The 17,510-nt window shown below is 51.3% G+C and overlaps 1 protein-coding gene across 6 annotated transcripts in view; it reads right to left on the bottom strand.

The window, feature by feature from the left end:
* Positions 1-17,510, bottom strand: part of GRB10 (growth factor receptor bound protein 10) — a 196,450-nt gene that overhangs the window by 21,633 nt on the left and 157,307 nt on the right. For all 6 annotated transcript variants that reach the window (XM_027124121.1, XM_027124122.1, XM_027124123.1 and 3 more), the window contains 5 exons: positions 14,556-14,671; positions 13,509-13,577; positions 12,047-12,184; positions 10,544-10,654; positions 8,711-8,809 (listed from right to left, as the gene is read on the bottom strand). In XM_027124121.1, the coding sequence (XP_026979922.1) occupies positions 8,711-8,809; positions 10,544-10,654; positions 12,047-12,184; positions 13,509-13,577; positions 14,556-14,671 (533 nt within the window). The remainder of the gene's footprint in view (positions 1-8,710; positions 8,810-10,543; positions 10,655-12,046; positions 12,185-13,508; positions 13,578-14,555; positions 14,672-17,510) is intronic.

Genomic DNA, 17,510 nt, shown 5'->3' with positions numbered 1-17,510 from the left:
AATGCAAAAATCCTGAACAAAATACTAGCAAACAGAATCCAACAGCACATTAAAAGGATCATACACCATGATCAAGTGGGGTTTATTCCAGGAATGCAAGGATTCTTCAATATATGAAAATCAATCAATGTGATACACCATTTTAACAAAATGAAGGGCAAAAACCATATGATCATCTCAATAGATGCAGAAAAAGCTTTTGACAAAATTCAACACCCATTTATGATAAAAACCCTCCAGAAAGTAGGCATAGAGGGAAGCTTACCTCAACATAATAAAGGCCATATATGACAAACCCACAGCCAACACTGTTCTCAATGGTGAAAAACTGAAAACATTTCCACTAAGATCAGGAACAAGACAAGGTTGCCCACTCTCACCACTATTATTCAACATAGTTTTGGAAGTTTCAGCCACAGCCATCAGAGAAGAAAAAGAAATAAAAGGAATCCAAATCAGAAAAGAAGAAGTAAAGCTGTCACTGTTTGCAGATGACATGATACTATATATAGAGAATCCTAAAGACCCTACCAGAAAACTAGTAGAGCTAATCAATGAATTTGGTAAAGTAGCAGGATACAAAATTAATGCACAGAAATCTTTTGCATTCCTTTACACTAATGATGAAAAATCTGAAAGAGAAATTAAGGAAACACTCCCATTTACCACTGCAACAAAAAGAATAAAATATCTAGGAATAAACCTACCTAAGGAGACAAAAGACCTGTATGCAGAAAACTATAAGACACTGATGAAAGAAATTAAAGATGATACAAACAGATGGAGAAATATACCATGTTCTTGGATTGGAAGAATCAACATTGTGAAAATGACTATACTACCCAAAGCAATCTACAGATTCAATGCAATCCCTATCAAACTACCAATGGCATTTTTCATAGAACTAGAACAAAAAATTTTCACAATTTGTATGGAAACACAAAAGACACCGAGGAGCCAAAGCAATCTTGAGAAAGAAAAAAGGAGCTGGAGGAATCAGGCTCCCTGACTTCAGACTATGCCAGAAAGCTACAGTAATCAAGATAGTATGGTACTGGCACAAAAACAGAAACATAGGTCAATGGAACAGGGTAGAAGACCCAGAGGTAAACCCATGCACATATGGTCACCTTACCTTTGATAAAGAAGGCAAGAATATACAATGGAGAAAAGACAGCCTCTTCAATAAGTACTGCTGGGAAAACTGGACAGCTACATGTAAAAGAATGAAATTAGAAAACTCCCTCCTAACACCATACACAAAAATAAACTCAAAATGGATTAAAGACCTAAAGGTAAGGCCAGACACTATAAAACTCTTAGAGGAAAACATAGGCAGAACACTCTATGACATAAGTCACAGCAAGATCCTTTTTGACCCACCGCCTAGAGAAATGGAAATATAAACAAATGGGATCTAATGAAACGTAAAAGCTTTTGCACAGCAAAGGAAACCATAAACAAGATGAAAAGACAATCCTCTGAATGGGAGGAAGTATTTGCAAATGAAGCAACTGACAAAGGATTAATCTCCAAAATTTACAAGCAGCTCATGAAGCTCAACATCAAAACAACAAACAACCCAATCCAAAAATAGGCAGAAGACCTAAACAGACATTTCTCCAAAGAAGATATACAGATTGCCAACAAACACATGAAAGGATGCTCAACATCGCTAATCATTAGAGAAATGCAAATCAAAACTACAATGAGGTATCACCTCACACCAGTCAGAATGGCCATCAAAAAGTGTACCAACAATAAAGGCTGGAGAGGGTGTGCAGAAAAGGGAACCCTCTTGCACTGTTGGTGGGAATGTAAATTGATACAGCCACTATGGAGAACAGTATGGAGGTTCCTTAAAAAGCTAAAAATAGAACTACCATACGACCCAGCAATCTCACTACTGGGCATATACCCTGAGGATACCATAATTCAAAAAGAGTCATGTACCACAATGTTCACTGCAGCTCTACTGACAGTAGCCAGGACATGGAAGCAACATAAATGTCCATTGACAGATGAATGGATAAAGAAGATGTGGCACATATATACAGTAGAATATTTCTCAGCCATAAAAAGAAAAAAAATTGAGTTGTTTTTAGTGAGGTGGATGGACCTAGAGTCTCTCATACAGAGTGAAGTAAGTCAGAAAGAGAAAAAACAAATACCATATGCTAACACATACATATGGAATCTAAAAAAAAAAAAAAAAGGTTATGAAGAACCTAGGGGCAGGATGGAATAAAGATGCAGACATAGAGAGTGGACTTGAGGACGTGGGGAGGGGGAAGTGTAAGCTGGGACGAAGTGAGAGAGTGGCATGGACATATATACACTACCAAACGTAAATTAGATAGCTAGTGGGAAGCAGCTGCATAGCACAAGGAGATCAGCTCGGTGCTTTGTGACCACCTAGAGGGGTGGGATAGGGAGGGTGGGAGGGAGAGGCAAGAGGGAGGGGATATGGGAACATATGTATATGTATAGCTGATTCACTTTGTTATACAGCAGAAACAAACACACCATTGTAAAGCAATTATACTCCAATAAAGATGTTAAAAAAAAAGAACAAATTGCAGTGTCTACTTAAGAAACCACGTCCGACCAGGATTTGAAAGGAAAGCACAACCCCGAAGTGTGAAGGTGACCAAAACCTCAGCATATGGTGTTAGTCCTGGTTCTGTGACAGTTTACACAGCACTGAGCTTGAATATTGCTCAAAGCTTAGAGAAACTCATTTTTTTAAAAAAATGTAGCTCAATTTCTCCTTCTGCATTTTTCAGTCAATTTTAAGGTTTTTCTGTTTTTGCAAAGAATGTCCATTTCATCTTGATTTAAAATACAATAGTAGGTGGATATGCATAGCAGGTCTTCAGTTTTCCCATTTTAAAAATGACTGGGTTTTACGTGTCTTCCTTCATTTCTACTCTCCATGTACTTCAATTCCCCCTTGTTTCTGTCTGTCTGTGTAGAAAAGACAGGTGTCTGTGCTTGCAGTTCAGACAGGGTGGCCTGGGGTTGCTCACACACCACGCGGCACAGCGGGTGGGTGGGAGGCAGAAAGGGATGGGGCAGGCGGGTCTCCAAAGGGCTTCAGGGTGAGATGCGCTTCGGGGATGCTGAGAGCGGCCGCTGTTTCTGAACAAACATCGAAACTGCACCTGTGTGCTAGTAACTGGCCTGCCTGCCAGGAGTTTCTGACTCTGCTTTTGAGTCAAACAGTGGGCTTACTCTCCCTGGGCCCTGCGGCTGGGGCAGACCAGGCGAGCAGTCTGGACCTGAGCCTGTGAGTGGGAGTGACATGTGTCACTTCTGTGGATGGGAGACCCCCTGGCTCTGCCTTCCCTTCCCCGGCTGAGGTCATGACGGGGCCACGCCACCTGCCATGTCTGAGCTGGATCCGTCTTTGCTGTTAGAGCTGCTGAGATTGGATTTTTTTTTTTGCCATTTACCAATAACCTGAGATGCCATGTAATTCAGTCTTTTTGTCTACTTCACATATTGAGGAATTATCCAAAATTTTGCCTGAAGGGGGAAATGGTTCTGCTACATAAAAATAAAATCTGGGAACCACTAGACTTGAGAGATCATCTTGCAGGGAAGAGGATGAGAGAGAAGGTCTATATCAGGGCCTTTCATTCTTTCAGATTTCACAAAGCAATCAAATTTGGGGGAAGAAATCTGTGACTGTCTTAAGGCTTGGCAACGAATTTGCCAAATAAGACAGCACACACACACACCAAAAATTAACCACTCATCTACCACCATATCAACAATAGTTTATAAAATATTTTTGATAGAACGGTAGATCAGACCATCAGACTTCTGTACAGTTTATTTTAAGGTTAACTAAGTAAAAAGGACACAGTCTCAGATTAAAGAATAAACCTGTTACCATAAGCACAATCAGCTTCATGGGAAGCTGACCACACTGTCCGTATTTGTTTCATTTTGCTGTGCACTAGAGAAGATGTCTCCCCAACTTCTCAGTAGTCAGAGAATTGGCTTTTAGGGACCACGGGTCTGGACTCTGGGATCCAGAGAGGCCATGAGTTTGGCTGTGAGCGTGAAGGCAGGTGGCACCGTCAGACGGGAGGGCGGAACACACCTGAGCCATTTCCCAAGCTCTACCTGGGCTTCCTAAGAAGCCCCCCCGGGGAGGGGCATGGAGTCTCAGCTGGCCCATCTCCAGGCGCTCTCTCCTCACCTGTACTGCGAGGGCCCCCCCTTCCCCTAGGTTCTCATGATGATTAAACGGGGTGACGTGAAGCTCCCTCCGGGCAGGTGCGAGCAGGCAGCAAACATCACGGTGTTATCACCAGAGCCGGGATGCTTTGCCTCTGCTCTGTACAGCTGGTCAGCAGGCCCCCGCGCCCCCCAGCGAACCGTTCCGTGTTTGCGCTGCTTCTGGGCGCTGGACGCCTCCTCTGGGCCCCAGGCTCCACAACGCCTGTGTGCCAGGGCTGAGGCTCCCTGGCTGCTGTCATGCCCAACATCCACTGTAACTGTCTTCTCCGTGTCAAGTAGTTCAGTTCAGAATCCTGTGTGCTTTTTTTTTTAGCTTCTTTAAGAGGTTTAGACTTTTAAAAAAAATTTATTTATTTTTTTGGGCTGTGCTTGGGCGGGTTGCAGGATCTTAGTTCCTCAACCAGGAGTTAAACCAGGGCCCCGGCAGTGACAGCGCTGAGTTCTAACCACTGGACCACCAGGGAGTTCCCTACAGAAACCTGTATTGATGAAGCAAGACCTCGCTCTTGGGGAAGAATCTCTAGGGCAGCTTAAGAATCATCTAGAAGGTGGAGGGGGTGGGAAGGAGCCGGTAGGTAACTAACACCGTTTTCGTACTCCTTGTGCTGTCCCTGTAGTCTTTACGAAATCATTTAGGAAACAATGGAATAGCAGGTAGAGGAACAAGAGCAGGTATTAGCCAGTTTTCTCCTCTGGAGGCTCGAGCTATCATTTTTTTTTAAAGAAAGTGTACCAGTGTTGGTACTTAAAGGCACAGGAAGGTCTAGGTTAATTCAAAAGCAGGCCTTCCTCTCAAAAAAGCCCTGGGATTTCAATACCGTCCAAATTGCCCAATATCAGCCACCACAGACCTGCTTCCTGGTCAGAGTTGGAGACACTGGGAGGGCAGAGCTTTGCACATCAGCTTCAGGCCCGAGGTCTCCGACGTGCGTCCTCCACACAGGGACATGGCACATCCGACCCACTATTAGGGGGCAAGGGTGTCGGAGGGTTAAAGCTTGGGGAGGGACCTCTCAGCACTCGCTACAGACCACGAAAAGAGGCAACCCAACGTTTCCTTGGTCTGTGGCAGCAAGCCCCCCCTCGGAGGCCGAAGAACCGGCCTCTGGAGATGGTGCAGGTCCCTAGTCCAAAGCCCCCCTCTGCGCCGTCTCGGGCCGACTCCGGCGCTGCCCATGACATCCGGCAGGCAAGGGGGAGAAACGGTTTCAAAAGAGGGGGGAGGGGCTTCCCTGGTGGCGCAGTGGTTGAGAGCCTGCCTGCCGATGCAGGGTACGCAGGTTCGTGCCCCGGTCCGGGAAGATCTCACATGCCGCGGAGCGGCTGGGCCCGCGAGCCATGGCCGCTGAGCCTGCACGTCCGGAGCCTGTGCTCCGCAACGGGAGAGGCCACAACAGTGAGAGGCCCGCGTACCGCAAAAAAAAAAAAAAAAAAGAGGGGGGAGGCCAACGCAGATACGGGAGTTTGGGTCGGTTGCCACTTTCATTCAACTCAACTTTTCTGAGCGTCTCTTCTGTTCCGAGCGCTAGGCCGTCCCAGCTCTGGGGATCTGAGGTTGACGCCCAGGCACGAGAACACGTAGAGGGCAAGAACTGGGAGGTGCAGGAGAGGCGGCCAGGTCCCTGCAGCCTGCAGACCGGTCTCCCCGTGGAGGAGAGACAGGTTGCGGACTGAGCCAGTGCTCACCATCCAAGAAGCTCGCGACGCAGCAGAGCCAGGGAAACAGGAGGCTTTTGAGAAGGTTTCCCACCGCTTCAAAGGGCGTTAAGTCCCCGGAGCAAAGCACACGCCGTTCTGGAGGCAACGTGTGGGTGCAGGGCAGGGGCCATCACACAGAAGCTGGTCTTCTAACTACGCTTCCCCCCAGAGCAAGGTGACTGGAGCCAGGGGCGGCTGCGGGGGCAGGGAGGGAGGAGACCTAGATGTTTGTAAGGGTTCCTCATTTCAGATGCTGGTGCTGGCCCCTTGGTAGAGGCAGGAAGCCCCAGGGCGTGGCCAGCCAGGCCCCGCCCTCATACAGGATGGCGCTGTGGGATGTGCAGTCAGCTGCTCGCTCAGGGACAACGGGGCCATGGCTGGAACTGGACGGATCTTCAGCTTTCCCGGAGGCTCTCGCGGGGGCAGCAAGCGTGCTGGTTAGCGATGGAGTTCTGGGGCCAAAACATCGGGGTCCTAGGGCTGACTCTGCCACACGCCAGTGGCCACGTGGAGCACAGCGCCATGGGCTGCAGGACTGTCACCTGTACCGGTCGTACGTGTATGTACAGAGCTGCCGTGAGTAGCAAATGAGGTCAGAGATGGGAGGCGCTGCCTGGCCCACAGCGGATGCTCCAAAACGGCCATCACATTGTGTCAACATATACGGGGCTCGCACCGTTAGCACTAATAACAGCCAGGCGGCGCTGCCACTGTGAGCGCGGCCCGGTCACCTCGTCACATCACGATGGCGCCAAAGAGGCCCCCGCCCTCCGCCCTTGTGAGACGGCATCAGAGGTGCTGCCACATCGCCACGTGTCACCCACGGAACACGACGCATTAGTACCAGTCCCTTTTTCATCTCCTTTTTGTTTTTTCCAAAATAGATATTTTTGCAGAGCAACATAAAAAACGAAAAGAAAGCACTCAAATATATAAAACCTTGAAGGTCTCCCTCCACGTCTGCCCCATCTACACCGCAGCCTGCAGGCTCCCGTGAGCGGCCTCTGTGTTCCCCTGCAGTATCGTGTTTGCATACGTGCCAGCGAAGCTAAACACGCATTTCCATTCTCGCCCCACCAATGCAGTGACCTCTTTACACAACATTCTGCACTTTGCTTGTTAATTGCTAATAATACATCCTGGAAAATTTCCCACAACGGGACCCAGAGAGGAGCTGTTCCTTTCCAGCCGCAGGGGGCTCCTCTGTGTGCACGTCCCTCAAGCCAGGGAACCAGCCCCCTGTTGAGGGGCACTTGGATTTAACACCAGCTTGTCAGGGCGCAGCCGACGACATACGGTGTCTTACAGCAACAGGGCATTTCTTCTTCTATTACAGAGCAGTAACATTTAAATGTACACCATTTTTAATTAATTAATTAATTAATTTGGCTGTGTTAGGTCTTCGTTGATTCATGCGGGCTTTTCTCTAGTTGCGGCGAGTGTCGTTGCGGTGCGTGTGCTTCTCACTGGGGTGGCTTCTCTTGTTGCGGAGCACAGGCTCTAGGCACGCGGGCTTCAGTAGTTGTGGCTTGTGGGCTCAGCAGTTGTGGCTCACGGGCTCTAGAGCACAGGCTCAGTAGTTGTGGCGCACGGGCTTAGTTGCTCCGCGGCATGTGGGATCTTCCCGGACCAGGGCTCGAACCCATGTCCCCTGCATGGGCAGGCGGATTCTTAACCACTACACCACCAGGAAAGTCCCGTGTACACCTTTTTTTGTTTTACCAGTGACAAGACAAAAAATACAAAGGAAGATTCTGGGAGAGAGGAACACGGGTTGCCTCTCCAGGGAGCCCGTGGCATCTCCAAGGAGTTTTCCGAGCTCAGCCTCCCACTGTCTCTTGATCTAAGTGACTCTGCCGAGAATCTTGGACCAGCTGGACCCTCGTTGAGGGTTGGGGATTTTTGTAAAGAGACACCCAGACCACTGCATGTGGTGGCCACAGCTGAGCAAACACACTTCCCCCACAGGCCCCTTGACTTTGGCCAAGTTCGTCTTGTCAGCTAACCTGTAACTCACGAGGACTTTATGTACCTAAGGAATTTCAGACACGTGGTGTGTGTACGTGCAAAGGAACATTTTGTGGGACATCCAAGTGAGCTGCGCCTGCTGTGCACTGAGCTTGTGCTAAAGGGCGTGTGAAGTCATCCTGGCAATTTCTATGAAATCACTGTCGGGTGCGATCCCACGTGAGGGTCCGTGCAAGACGTTTCTTTTAGAATTATTGTCAGGAGACACCATGTCCCTCGAGGCTCTACGGTGAGCCCCTTGATTCGTTATGTGTCCCTCATGGCCTTGGCTTTCTGAGAATTCGGGAGTCTGACGCTCCGTCAGGAGAACCATTAACCTCCTGATGACCTACGTGCACCCTCCCCGACCCGACTCCCCGGTCTCGACCTTTTTCTTCCTATTGGTTCTCAACCCCCGCCCCACACCCAGGGTACACTTGGTAACATCTGGAGACATTTGGGGTTGTCTCAGCTGCTTGGGGTGCTACTGGCATCTCGGGGAGAGACCAGGGGGTTGCTAAACGTCCTGCAAAGCACAGGACGGCCCGTTGCCTGGCCCCAAATGCCAACAGGGCCGAGGCTGGGCACTGGCTCTGGTTCCTCTAACGTTAAGGCTCTGGGGGGAGCTTCTGAGACTCTGGAAAAATGTGTGAGGCCCCGTGATTCCTGGAGCTGGTGACGGAACGTGGGAGGGTGACAGGCACTGTCCGTGGAGGGGGTGCGCTGACGCAGGCGGTGACCGCAGGGGACCCACCTTGAGGAGCCTGAAGGCCGTCATCCAGCACGTCCGGCTCTGCTCGTCCTCGGCGCACAGCAGCCGCAGCTCCTTGGCCTCGTTCCTGACTCTGTTTGGCTAAAGGAGATGAAGGAAGGCCCCGTGAGCATCACAGGGAATTGGACACACACCTTCCGTCAGGCGGGGCTGAGCCCACACACGGCAGGACGTGCCGAGCATCACGCATGCTCTGCCGGGCGCGGACCGGCCCCGGGCGGCTGCGGCCACTTAGTACTTAGCTGAGTGGTCAGCCGTCCTCCCACGGGAGGTCCTGGGGGAGACAAACAGGAAAGAAACCACGAGGTGGGGGCGGCTGACGGGGCATCTAGCTCCCTGCAGAGAATGCTGATTCCTGGGTCGGGGACCTGCTCTGGGGTCTCAGAAGGAGGCGTCTTCACTTGCTTCTCAGGAAGACCGAGGACACAGCCGTGGGGAGGGCCTGCTGGGTGAGCCGCCGTGGGGAGAAGCCCCCGGGGCTCAGGGCTTCTGGGGCATCTGAGTGGCCCCAAGGACAGACCTGTGGAAAGGCCCAGGGGGTGAGACCAATGTCACCCCAGAGCAGGGAACCGGAGCAGGGCAAGCAGCGGAGGCAGGTGGTCCCACCCAGAGGCAGGGCCAGGCTGCGACGGAGGAAAGCCTGCAGGCATAAGCTTGGCGGGTGTCCACAGGAACCCTCTGACCGCAGGCCCGAGGGTCAGTGCTGGGGGGGACACCGGCCCAGCTCTCCACCTCGGGAATCTGGAGGGGGAGCAGGGCCGGAACGACAGCCCGAGTCCGCTGACGCTGCGGGCGAAGCAGAGGCCGCGACACCCAGCACGTGGGCCGGGGGAAGGAAGCACCGGCCGCCTGGGCCCCGACGGCTCCAGCCCCTCCCGAGGCCACTTCCCACCAGCCTCCCGTGCACCTGCGCCTTTAGCTGGTTTGAAGTCAGTTCGTATTACTTGTAACCAAAGAAGCTTCACCAAGTGAAGCAGAAGACGGCATTTTCGGATGGGACGGGCTCCTTGTGCCCTGTCTCCTCCGCAGCCTCAGGAGGCAGCCTGGCTGGGGGACTCGGGCTCGCTCACTGGCTACCCGACGTGGGCAATGGGGCCGGGTCAGTTCCCACCCTGTGAGCACCTGCGAAGACCCAGGAAGACGACGGAGGTAGAAGCCTCAGTAGAGGGTCTCGTGCACAGTGGGCATTCAGTAAATATCTACTAGTGCAATGCCCAGCATCACCACAGCTTCGCCGAGGGGGGAGGAGCGGGCCCCCCCAAAGTGTGGAGAGAAGCCCCCTGTGTGGGCCCGTGCACGCACACACAGGCATGCACACGTATGTCTACATGTGTGCATGTGTTCGTTCACATAGGTGTGTGCAGGTGTGTACATGCACATGCACGAGTGCACATGGGAGCGTATGTGTGAGTTTGTGTCCTCATGCACGTGCACAGAGAGAGGGCAGAGCTGTGGTCACCCCTAGTCTAATGTCCTGGGGACAACAAGCCCACACAGAAGGTGTCAGCTCACTCAGTACGCTGGAGGCCACCCAGTGACAGGCTGGCGGTCCCTAAGCCACTGGGCCCGTCGACGGGCATTGTCCATCACGGACTCTGCTTCTCTCTGAGCATCTGAGCTACTCAAGGACGGACATGTCATAAGCACACAAGAAATATTTTTATATGAATGAATAAATCTAGTGTGAAACTACGTTTCTGTTAAAAACAAACAAACAAAAAAAAGCAGCACCCAAGAAAGGAGGTCCCTGGTTTAATTCCAAAGTGCCTAGTGGGATGCTGTCTGGGCATCTCGGAAGGGCTGCGGATGGGGTACCTTTATGCAGAAGCCATAGTCCGTGGGGGCACCGTACTGCTTCCTGCCAGCCATCAGGGAGAAGATGCGGCTGTCCTCCAGGTCGGCCAGCAGCTGCAAGTGTCTGGGCTCCTGCAGGAAGGTGGTCAGACTTAACGGGGGAGAACTTCTCAGCACAGCCAAGAGCCAGTGTTTCACGCCTCCGTCAACAGAGGGCAGTCTGTGCGTGCTCTCAACACCTCTCCCCTCTGACAGTCTACAGATTATACCCATCGTGTAGAATAAGTGCTAAATTAAAACCACATCCTGCAGCCCCCGCCCCAAAACACCCACCCTCCCAGTTCCCAGACAGAAAACGGTTACAATGTTATTTGACACTGCCAAATCAAAGCCCCATAAAGTGAAAACCAGAAGATCTGGAAGCTAAGGTCAAGGTTCGGAGCACACACTCAAATGCAGGACCCACAGCACCTTTGCTATGCTGCGTGGTCAGAGTCCAGCTGCGTCCGCAACCGTCCCACCTCCTCCTGAACTCCCCATCCCGCATCTGTTGCCTGCTCTAGGCTACACGCATCCCTGGGCTCAGCACCGATGACGATGATGCATAAGCCACACATCAGAGCTGGGAAATCAGGAAGTTACCCTCCCCACTGCATCTGATGAAGACCCCATCTGCAGAAGGAAGGGCGGCCGGCCACGCCCCTTCTCTCCTGCGGCCACGCCCCTCCCTGGTGACCACGCCCCTTCTCCCAGAGGCCACGCCCCCTCGCCGAAGGCTGCCCGCTGCTCTCCTGACCTCCCAGAGCAGTAGGACTGTGGCCTGATGCTGGGTCAGCACTTTCCCCTGGGGTCCCCAGCTCCTCCCCGCCTCTTTCCTTCGAGAACAGAAGAGACCGTAGCTCTCGGGTGTAAAAGCAAGGCCAAGGTCAGCTGGGTACGTTCCCACGGCAGGCGTCCTCAGACGTTACAGGAAAGAGTAGGTCAGAGGTGCAAAGACACCAAAGGAGACCCTGGCAAGGCCAGCCCACAACACCCCAACTGTCCTCGGAGGCGGGCAGCCGTCTTCCACCCCTCGCCTCCTCTTCCCACTGGGGATGAGCACAAAACCGCAATTTATTCCACGCAATACCTACAATAACGTGTATTAGATTGCCATTAGGGTGGCAATAATCCATCATATATCCTGCAGCTAGCTTGGATGCCAACTTCCAAATTACAGAAAGTAAGTTAGCATCTTTCAAGGGACTCAGGCAGGCAGGAGGCTCTGCTCCCAGCCCGCAGAAGGGGCCCGGGCTGGCCAGCTTGGGGGTGGGGCAGTGACACAGCCCCGGGATCCCTAGGTCTGTGTCATCACCTGGTTTCCCAGGTGGGGCTGTGCACCAGGAAATCAGAGTTTAGCTGCTACACAATCAGCTTAATAAGTCACGAGCTGGGCGGAGCCCAGGGTGCAATTTAAAACGAAGCCCACGTTTACTCGGAACCCTCCCAGCCTGGTGCGACGGCGGTCACGGCTTTAAGACTCACCTTTGAAGCTCCCTTTGTGGAGCAATAGAGGCCGGATCGCCGCAAACACACGTACAGCTTCTTCCACGACTTCCTCCCCAGCTCCTTCACGTGCAAAAAGCCTTGAATCTCAGGACAACTACTGGAGTTTAAAAAATTCTGTTGAAGAGCAAATTTTAAAAGTTGGATAATGCTGACATGAAAATATGGAAGCAGACATATTATCAGCATCGCCGACACTGGAACATTTTACGAATTAGTAAAATACTGTTTTGGGGTTAAACGGAGTGTTTTCAAGTGAAATTTTTCCTTTCAAAAGTCTTAAAATTCCCATCTAAATTGGGGTTCTAAAACATAATTAAGTGTTTAAACATACACAAGCAAATGGACTTCTCTAACTCTGACAGAAAACACAAAGTCATAAATCTCCTAATGGACAGTGTGTTTAAGCATCCTGCCTTTTATTCTGGTTTCCCATAAAAATCCCAGTCTGGTCCTCAGAGCTGGGGCAACAGCAGTGCCAGGAGCACCGATTACGAGCAGGTGGGCTGGGAGCAAGCATCCGGCCGTCACTTTGACCGCGTGCCCTCCAGCGAAAGCTGTGTGTCCAGTGTCTGTCCAGCTCCTGGAACGAACACCCTGGCGACGGCCTGCTCCCCCGCTAAGTCCTCCCACCAGCCACACCTCTTTCTTCAGGGAAGAGAGGTGAGGAACCAGATCTGGGGTGACCCTCGTGGGTCCCCTACACTGACTGAGAGGGACACAGTTCCTCCTGCAGACGGTATGGGCCAACTGGGCAGGTCCCGGTGCCCCCGGGCAGTGCTTCCGGCACCTCAAGACATCACCGTGCACGTTCACCAAGCATCAAGCCGTCTCGGATCAGGCAACTAAAAAGCAGGAAACCACTTTACCCTCCTTGTGCACGGGCCACAATAACTTAGTATGACAACTCTCACCCAGGGCAGGCAGATGCTCTGCGTGGAGGGCCCAGGACACAGCACAGTGGCTTTCAGCTTCCAGAGGCAGAAACACAGCAGGAAAAGGAGGGCTCAGGGCAGACTTCTGCAGGAACTACATTCGAGTACTTTCTCTTACATTCAGTGCCACCTGGAGAGTGCTGGTTGCCTTAGGGAATGGTTTATTCCCTTACTACTTAACGTGCCGTTAAGAGACACGTCTTTAGGGGTGCAGAGGAATATCCCGGCTTCCCGGGACAGCATGAGGCAGCAGTAAGCATGGAGAGGCACCCGATGGCCTCTAGGTCAGTGTATCCTGTTTCTAAGTGCTTGTTTTGCTTTGAAGGAGCCTGGCTACATGCAGCTTTCCCAGGGAAACACTCATTTCTGGTGACTCTAAATTCCACGAGGGGCCAAGGCTCGTACATGAGTAACAACGCAACCGCTCCAGGTTCCTACCAGGCCCCCAGGACAGCCTGAGAGCTTCTACGCAGAGACTCCAGCAGAAGCCTCTTCTTGCCCAGTACCTGCAGAAGCTGGGTCTGACTGCCGTTTGACTGCTGGCACCAGGCAACCATCTGTTCTGGGAAGAAATTCTAGGCCATGGAAAAACAAAGATGTCAGAGGTTAGCTTAAGAGTGGGGAAAAGCATACTTACAGGTATGCCAGTACTGAAAACTTTCCTCCAGGTAAAATTATGTACAATTTGTATTTAAAATGACAGTGCTTTTTGTTCCTTTATCACACAATGGAAACACTGACTTCAACAGGCTGCATTTTCCCTTCAACGCTGCACCAAGTTTGGAGTGTCTGTGATGCCCACTATGACCCACGTCTGGCAGTGCACCAAGGCAGAGGGCTGCCGCGTGTCCTAACTCAGGGACACAGGCGCGTGGCATGAGATGAAGAACCCCTGAAACTAGGAGATGCGCACAGAGATGTGAAGAGGCCTTTTCTGGTGCATCGCCCAAAAGTAGTTACCAAATTTCTTCCTTTCAATGAAAAAGCAGCTAAACTATCAGAACCAGAAGTGGATGCTGGGACCCCCCCCCCCCCACCCAGTTGCTGCTGCTGTAACTCAGAATTAGGACTGGCGCTCACACCACGGCAGGTACGAGCTCCATCCTGACATCCCACAAGGCAAGGGCCCCGCCCCGCAAAAAGTAGAAAAGAAAAGAAAACTCAAGGAGAGTAGCTCAACCCACCTGGATTTTGATTTCTCTACTGATTTCTTCCCCCAGTAATCCCAAAGTAATACTTGCTATTTGCAGAGAATAATGAGTTTTTATTTTGCTGAGTATTTGACTCAGTTACTCCTAGAGACTAAGCCCCTCTCCCACTCCAGCTATTGGGAGAAGGTGATGGTTAGCTCCGGCCAGAACAGAGGCACTTAGTTAAGCATCAGAGAGAGAGTTTCAAGCCAGGATTGCTTAGTTAACTAGCCACTCAGATTCTCAAACCCAACTGCCACCCGCTACATCTCAGTTATTTTGTGACCTGCTACTACGAAACTCAAGTATAAACTGCAAGATTTCAAGAGTGCCAAACCCCAGACTCAAAGAGAAAAGACTCACCGTGGGATTTTTGAAAAACTCGTATTTTGCATAATTCTTCCTGAATAAAAATTGACTTTCACTTGCCATGGTGCTCTCTACCTGGGCCACCAGCTCATGGTCTTCCAAGCACCTTTCTGCAGAGGAAAAGTACTGTGTGAGATAAACAGGCAGAACCTTCAAGGCAGCCTCACAACCAATTACAAAATATGCTTGACTTTTCTGTCCCTCTTCAAACTTCGTGAGCAAAGACGAGGTCAAGAACCAAAAGTAAACCGAAACCTCTAATGTGTTACCTCAAACGCATAGGAGGTCTTAGGACACTGAGTATGAGGAACTCAGGTCAGTCTTAACTTTCATATACTTCTTCTCAATTTGGCATCAAAAAAAGACTCTGCGCAGATGATTCTGCCTTTAAATTAAGAAATGTCAACTCTTGGAAAGAACAGGGACTCTAATGACTGGGAAAATGTCCCAAGACACAGGACAGTGGGAAGGCTCTGAGCAAGGAGGACGCACGGGCGGGTGGGTAGAGGTGGGGGGGCAGAAGCAGGATGGCTTTGATTTCGTGAAACTCAGCTGCCTAGGAGGGTGTTAGGGCGTAACACGGGAGGGAGTGGGCTACCAGCAGGCAGCCCGTCCCCACGCCCGGCTGTCAGCTGGAGCCCACGCTAATCACGCACACCCCGGAGCTGTTCTCACGGCGGGACTGTGCCGCTGGGAAGGACACACACGTGGCACAGCACTCGGGGGAGCATGCACGGACACACACGCCTCGGTGCCTGACTCAGCAGCGGCATCACCCTGGGGCGGTGTTTCCCTCACAGTCTGACACTCTGGCTCCACGTGGAACATGAGAGGCACGTGGCCTGATGCCCTCACGTGTCCCTGCACAGCCTGTTGACCAGGCGGCAGGGAACCAACCACATTCAATAACGGGTTACGCGACAGGAGCAAACGAGCCCAGGGCAGTTTCGACGTGTGAACTGAGGCCCAAACGGCAGAGCAGGAGATGTCACGAAATTGACACGAACGCTCCGTCGGCCCTTCCCAGCTCCCGCTTCCTTTCACACAGCCAGCGCGGAATCCCCAGAGAGTCCTGTCTTCCAGGAAGGATGAGGAGCAGGGTGAAAGCGTTCCTGAGTCAAAGCCATCTGCGAACGTGGGAGAACTCCTGTCCACGAAGGACACGGTCCCCAGGCCAGGGGTCTGAGCCGGGCCCCGCGGGCACACAGGGCACACGAGGACGGGCTGTCCTCGGTAGAGACACAGTTAAAGCCTGAAGTTCCTCCCCACGATGAACAGAAAGCTCAGGCACCTCAGGAAGGGCCAGACCTGGCACCACCAGTGAGCCACAGACAGGCCCACTGGTCCCCGGATGAGGCGGGAACTGGCAAGCAATTCAGGAACCACACACCCTACCTGAGGACGCCCCCAGGACAGAGGGGAAGAACCAGGGGCAGCCTGAGCACAGTTACAACAGCTATGTCTGCTGCCAAGACAGGGGTTAGCACAATGTCATTCATTTAAGACAAACCCATGACTTTCCTTGAGATTTTTGTTCAGAGAAAACATTTCTGTGGTTATGGGGAAAAAAACAACTATGACCCAATAACCTGCTGATGGCTGGTTTATAGAATTAAAATTTTTTACCAGGTAAAATAAGGAGAAAGAAAAGAGCGGGGTGGACCTAAGGGAGGACAAGGCAGATGTCGAGTTTCAGGGGCACAGGGCCCTCCCAGCGGGAGCCACTGGCTCGATGGGGCCCCAGGATGCTGCAACCCAGGCAGGATCCTCTCTTCCCAGGCCTAGCTACCCTGGTACCGCCGCATACAGCAGCGTGAATAGACTGTCAGCAGTCCCGACAGGAGGTGCTTCTCTGCCCCAGGCCACTCCGCTGACCCCACGAGGCCTGGGAGACCTACAGGTGGAAACCAAGGCCGCTGCACCCTCTGTGGTCAGTGGTGGGACCAGGACTGAGCTCCTCAGAGATGCCACAGCTGTCGGCCTGGCCTCCCACTGAAGACCCAGGACCTGTGCTCACAGCTTTTAAATGGCCACTGGGACAACCTCAGTTCAAAGCTCTTTTTGTCTCCAGGTCTGATTTTCTCTCTGATTCTAAAGACACATATTTTCAGATGACCTCAGGCAATAGTATTAAACGCTCACATCACCAGCTACAGATGTCATATGATCACAATGGCCTTAAGTAAAACTGCCATGTGACTTTTCATCCAAAAGGACGTTTTGTACAAATGGAAGAGGAAGACGTCCCTCAAAGTGTATTTGTAGTTTTCTGATTTCCGGAACTAAGGCCAGCATCTATGCCGCCACCATACGCTACATGAAAGACATTTAAAACTCAGACAACTCAAAAAAAAAAAAGCATATTTTGTAGACGTCTCAATGATGGCCATCCCCCTCCTGGGCATATACCTGTACAAAACTCTAATTCAAAAAGATACATGCACCCCTATGTTCACAGCAGCACTATTCACAACAGCCAAGACATGGAAGCAACCGAAATGTCCATCAGCAGAGGAATGGATAAAGAAGATGTGGTACACAGATATACATACAATGGAATATGGGATATACAGCCATAAAAAAGAATAAAATAATGAACATGGATGCAACCAGAGGTTATCATACTGAGTGAAATGCCATATGATATCACTTATGTGTGGAATCCAAAGTATGGCACAAATGAACCTACCTATGAAACAGAAACAGACTCACAGAGATCAGACTTGTGGTGCCGAAGGGGGAGTGGGGGAGAGAGAGGGAAGGATCGGGAGTTTGGGGTCAGTAGATGCAAACCAGCATATGCAGGATGGATAAACAACAAGGTCCTACTGTACAGCACAGGGAACTATACTCAACATCCTGTGATAAACCATAACGGCAAAGAATATAAAAAATGATGTATATACGTGGATGACTGAGTCGCTCTGCTGTACAGCAGAAATGAACACA

Source organism: Aethalodelphis obliquidens, unplaced genomic scaffold, assembly GCF_003676395.1.
Source record: "Aethalodelphis obliquidens isolate GAN/ISIS:26980383/991018 unplaced genomic scaffold, ASM367639v1 scaffold27, whole genome shotgun sequence".
Lineage (NCBI taxonomy): Eukaryota > Metazoa > Chordata > Mammalia > Artiodactyla > Delphinidae > Aethalodelphis > Aethalodelphis obliquidens.
The sequence above is the reverse complement of the archived record's forward strand: the minus strand, read 5'-3'. Positions and strand labels throughout refer to the sequence as shown.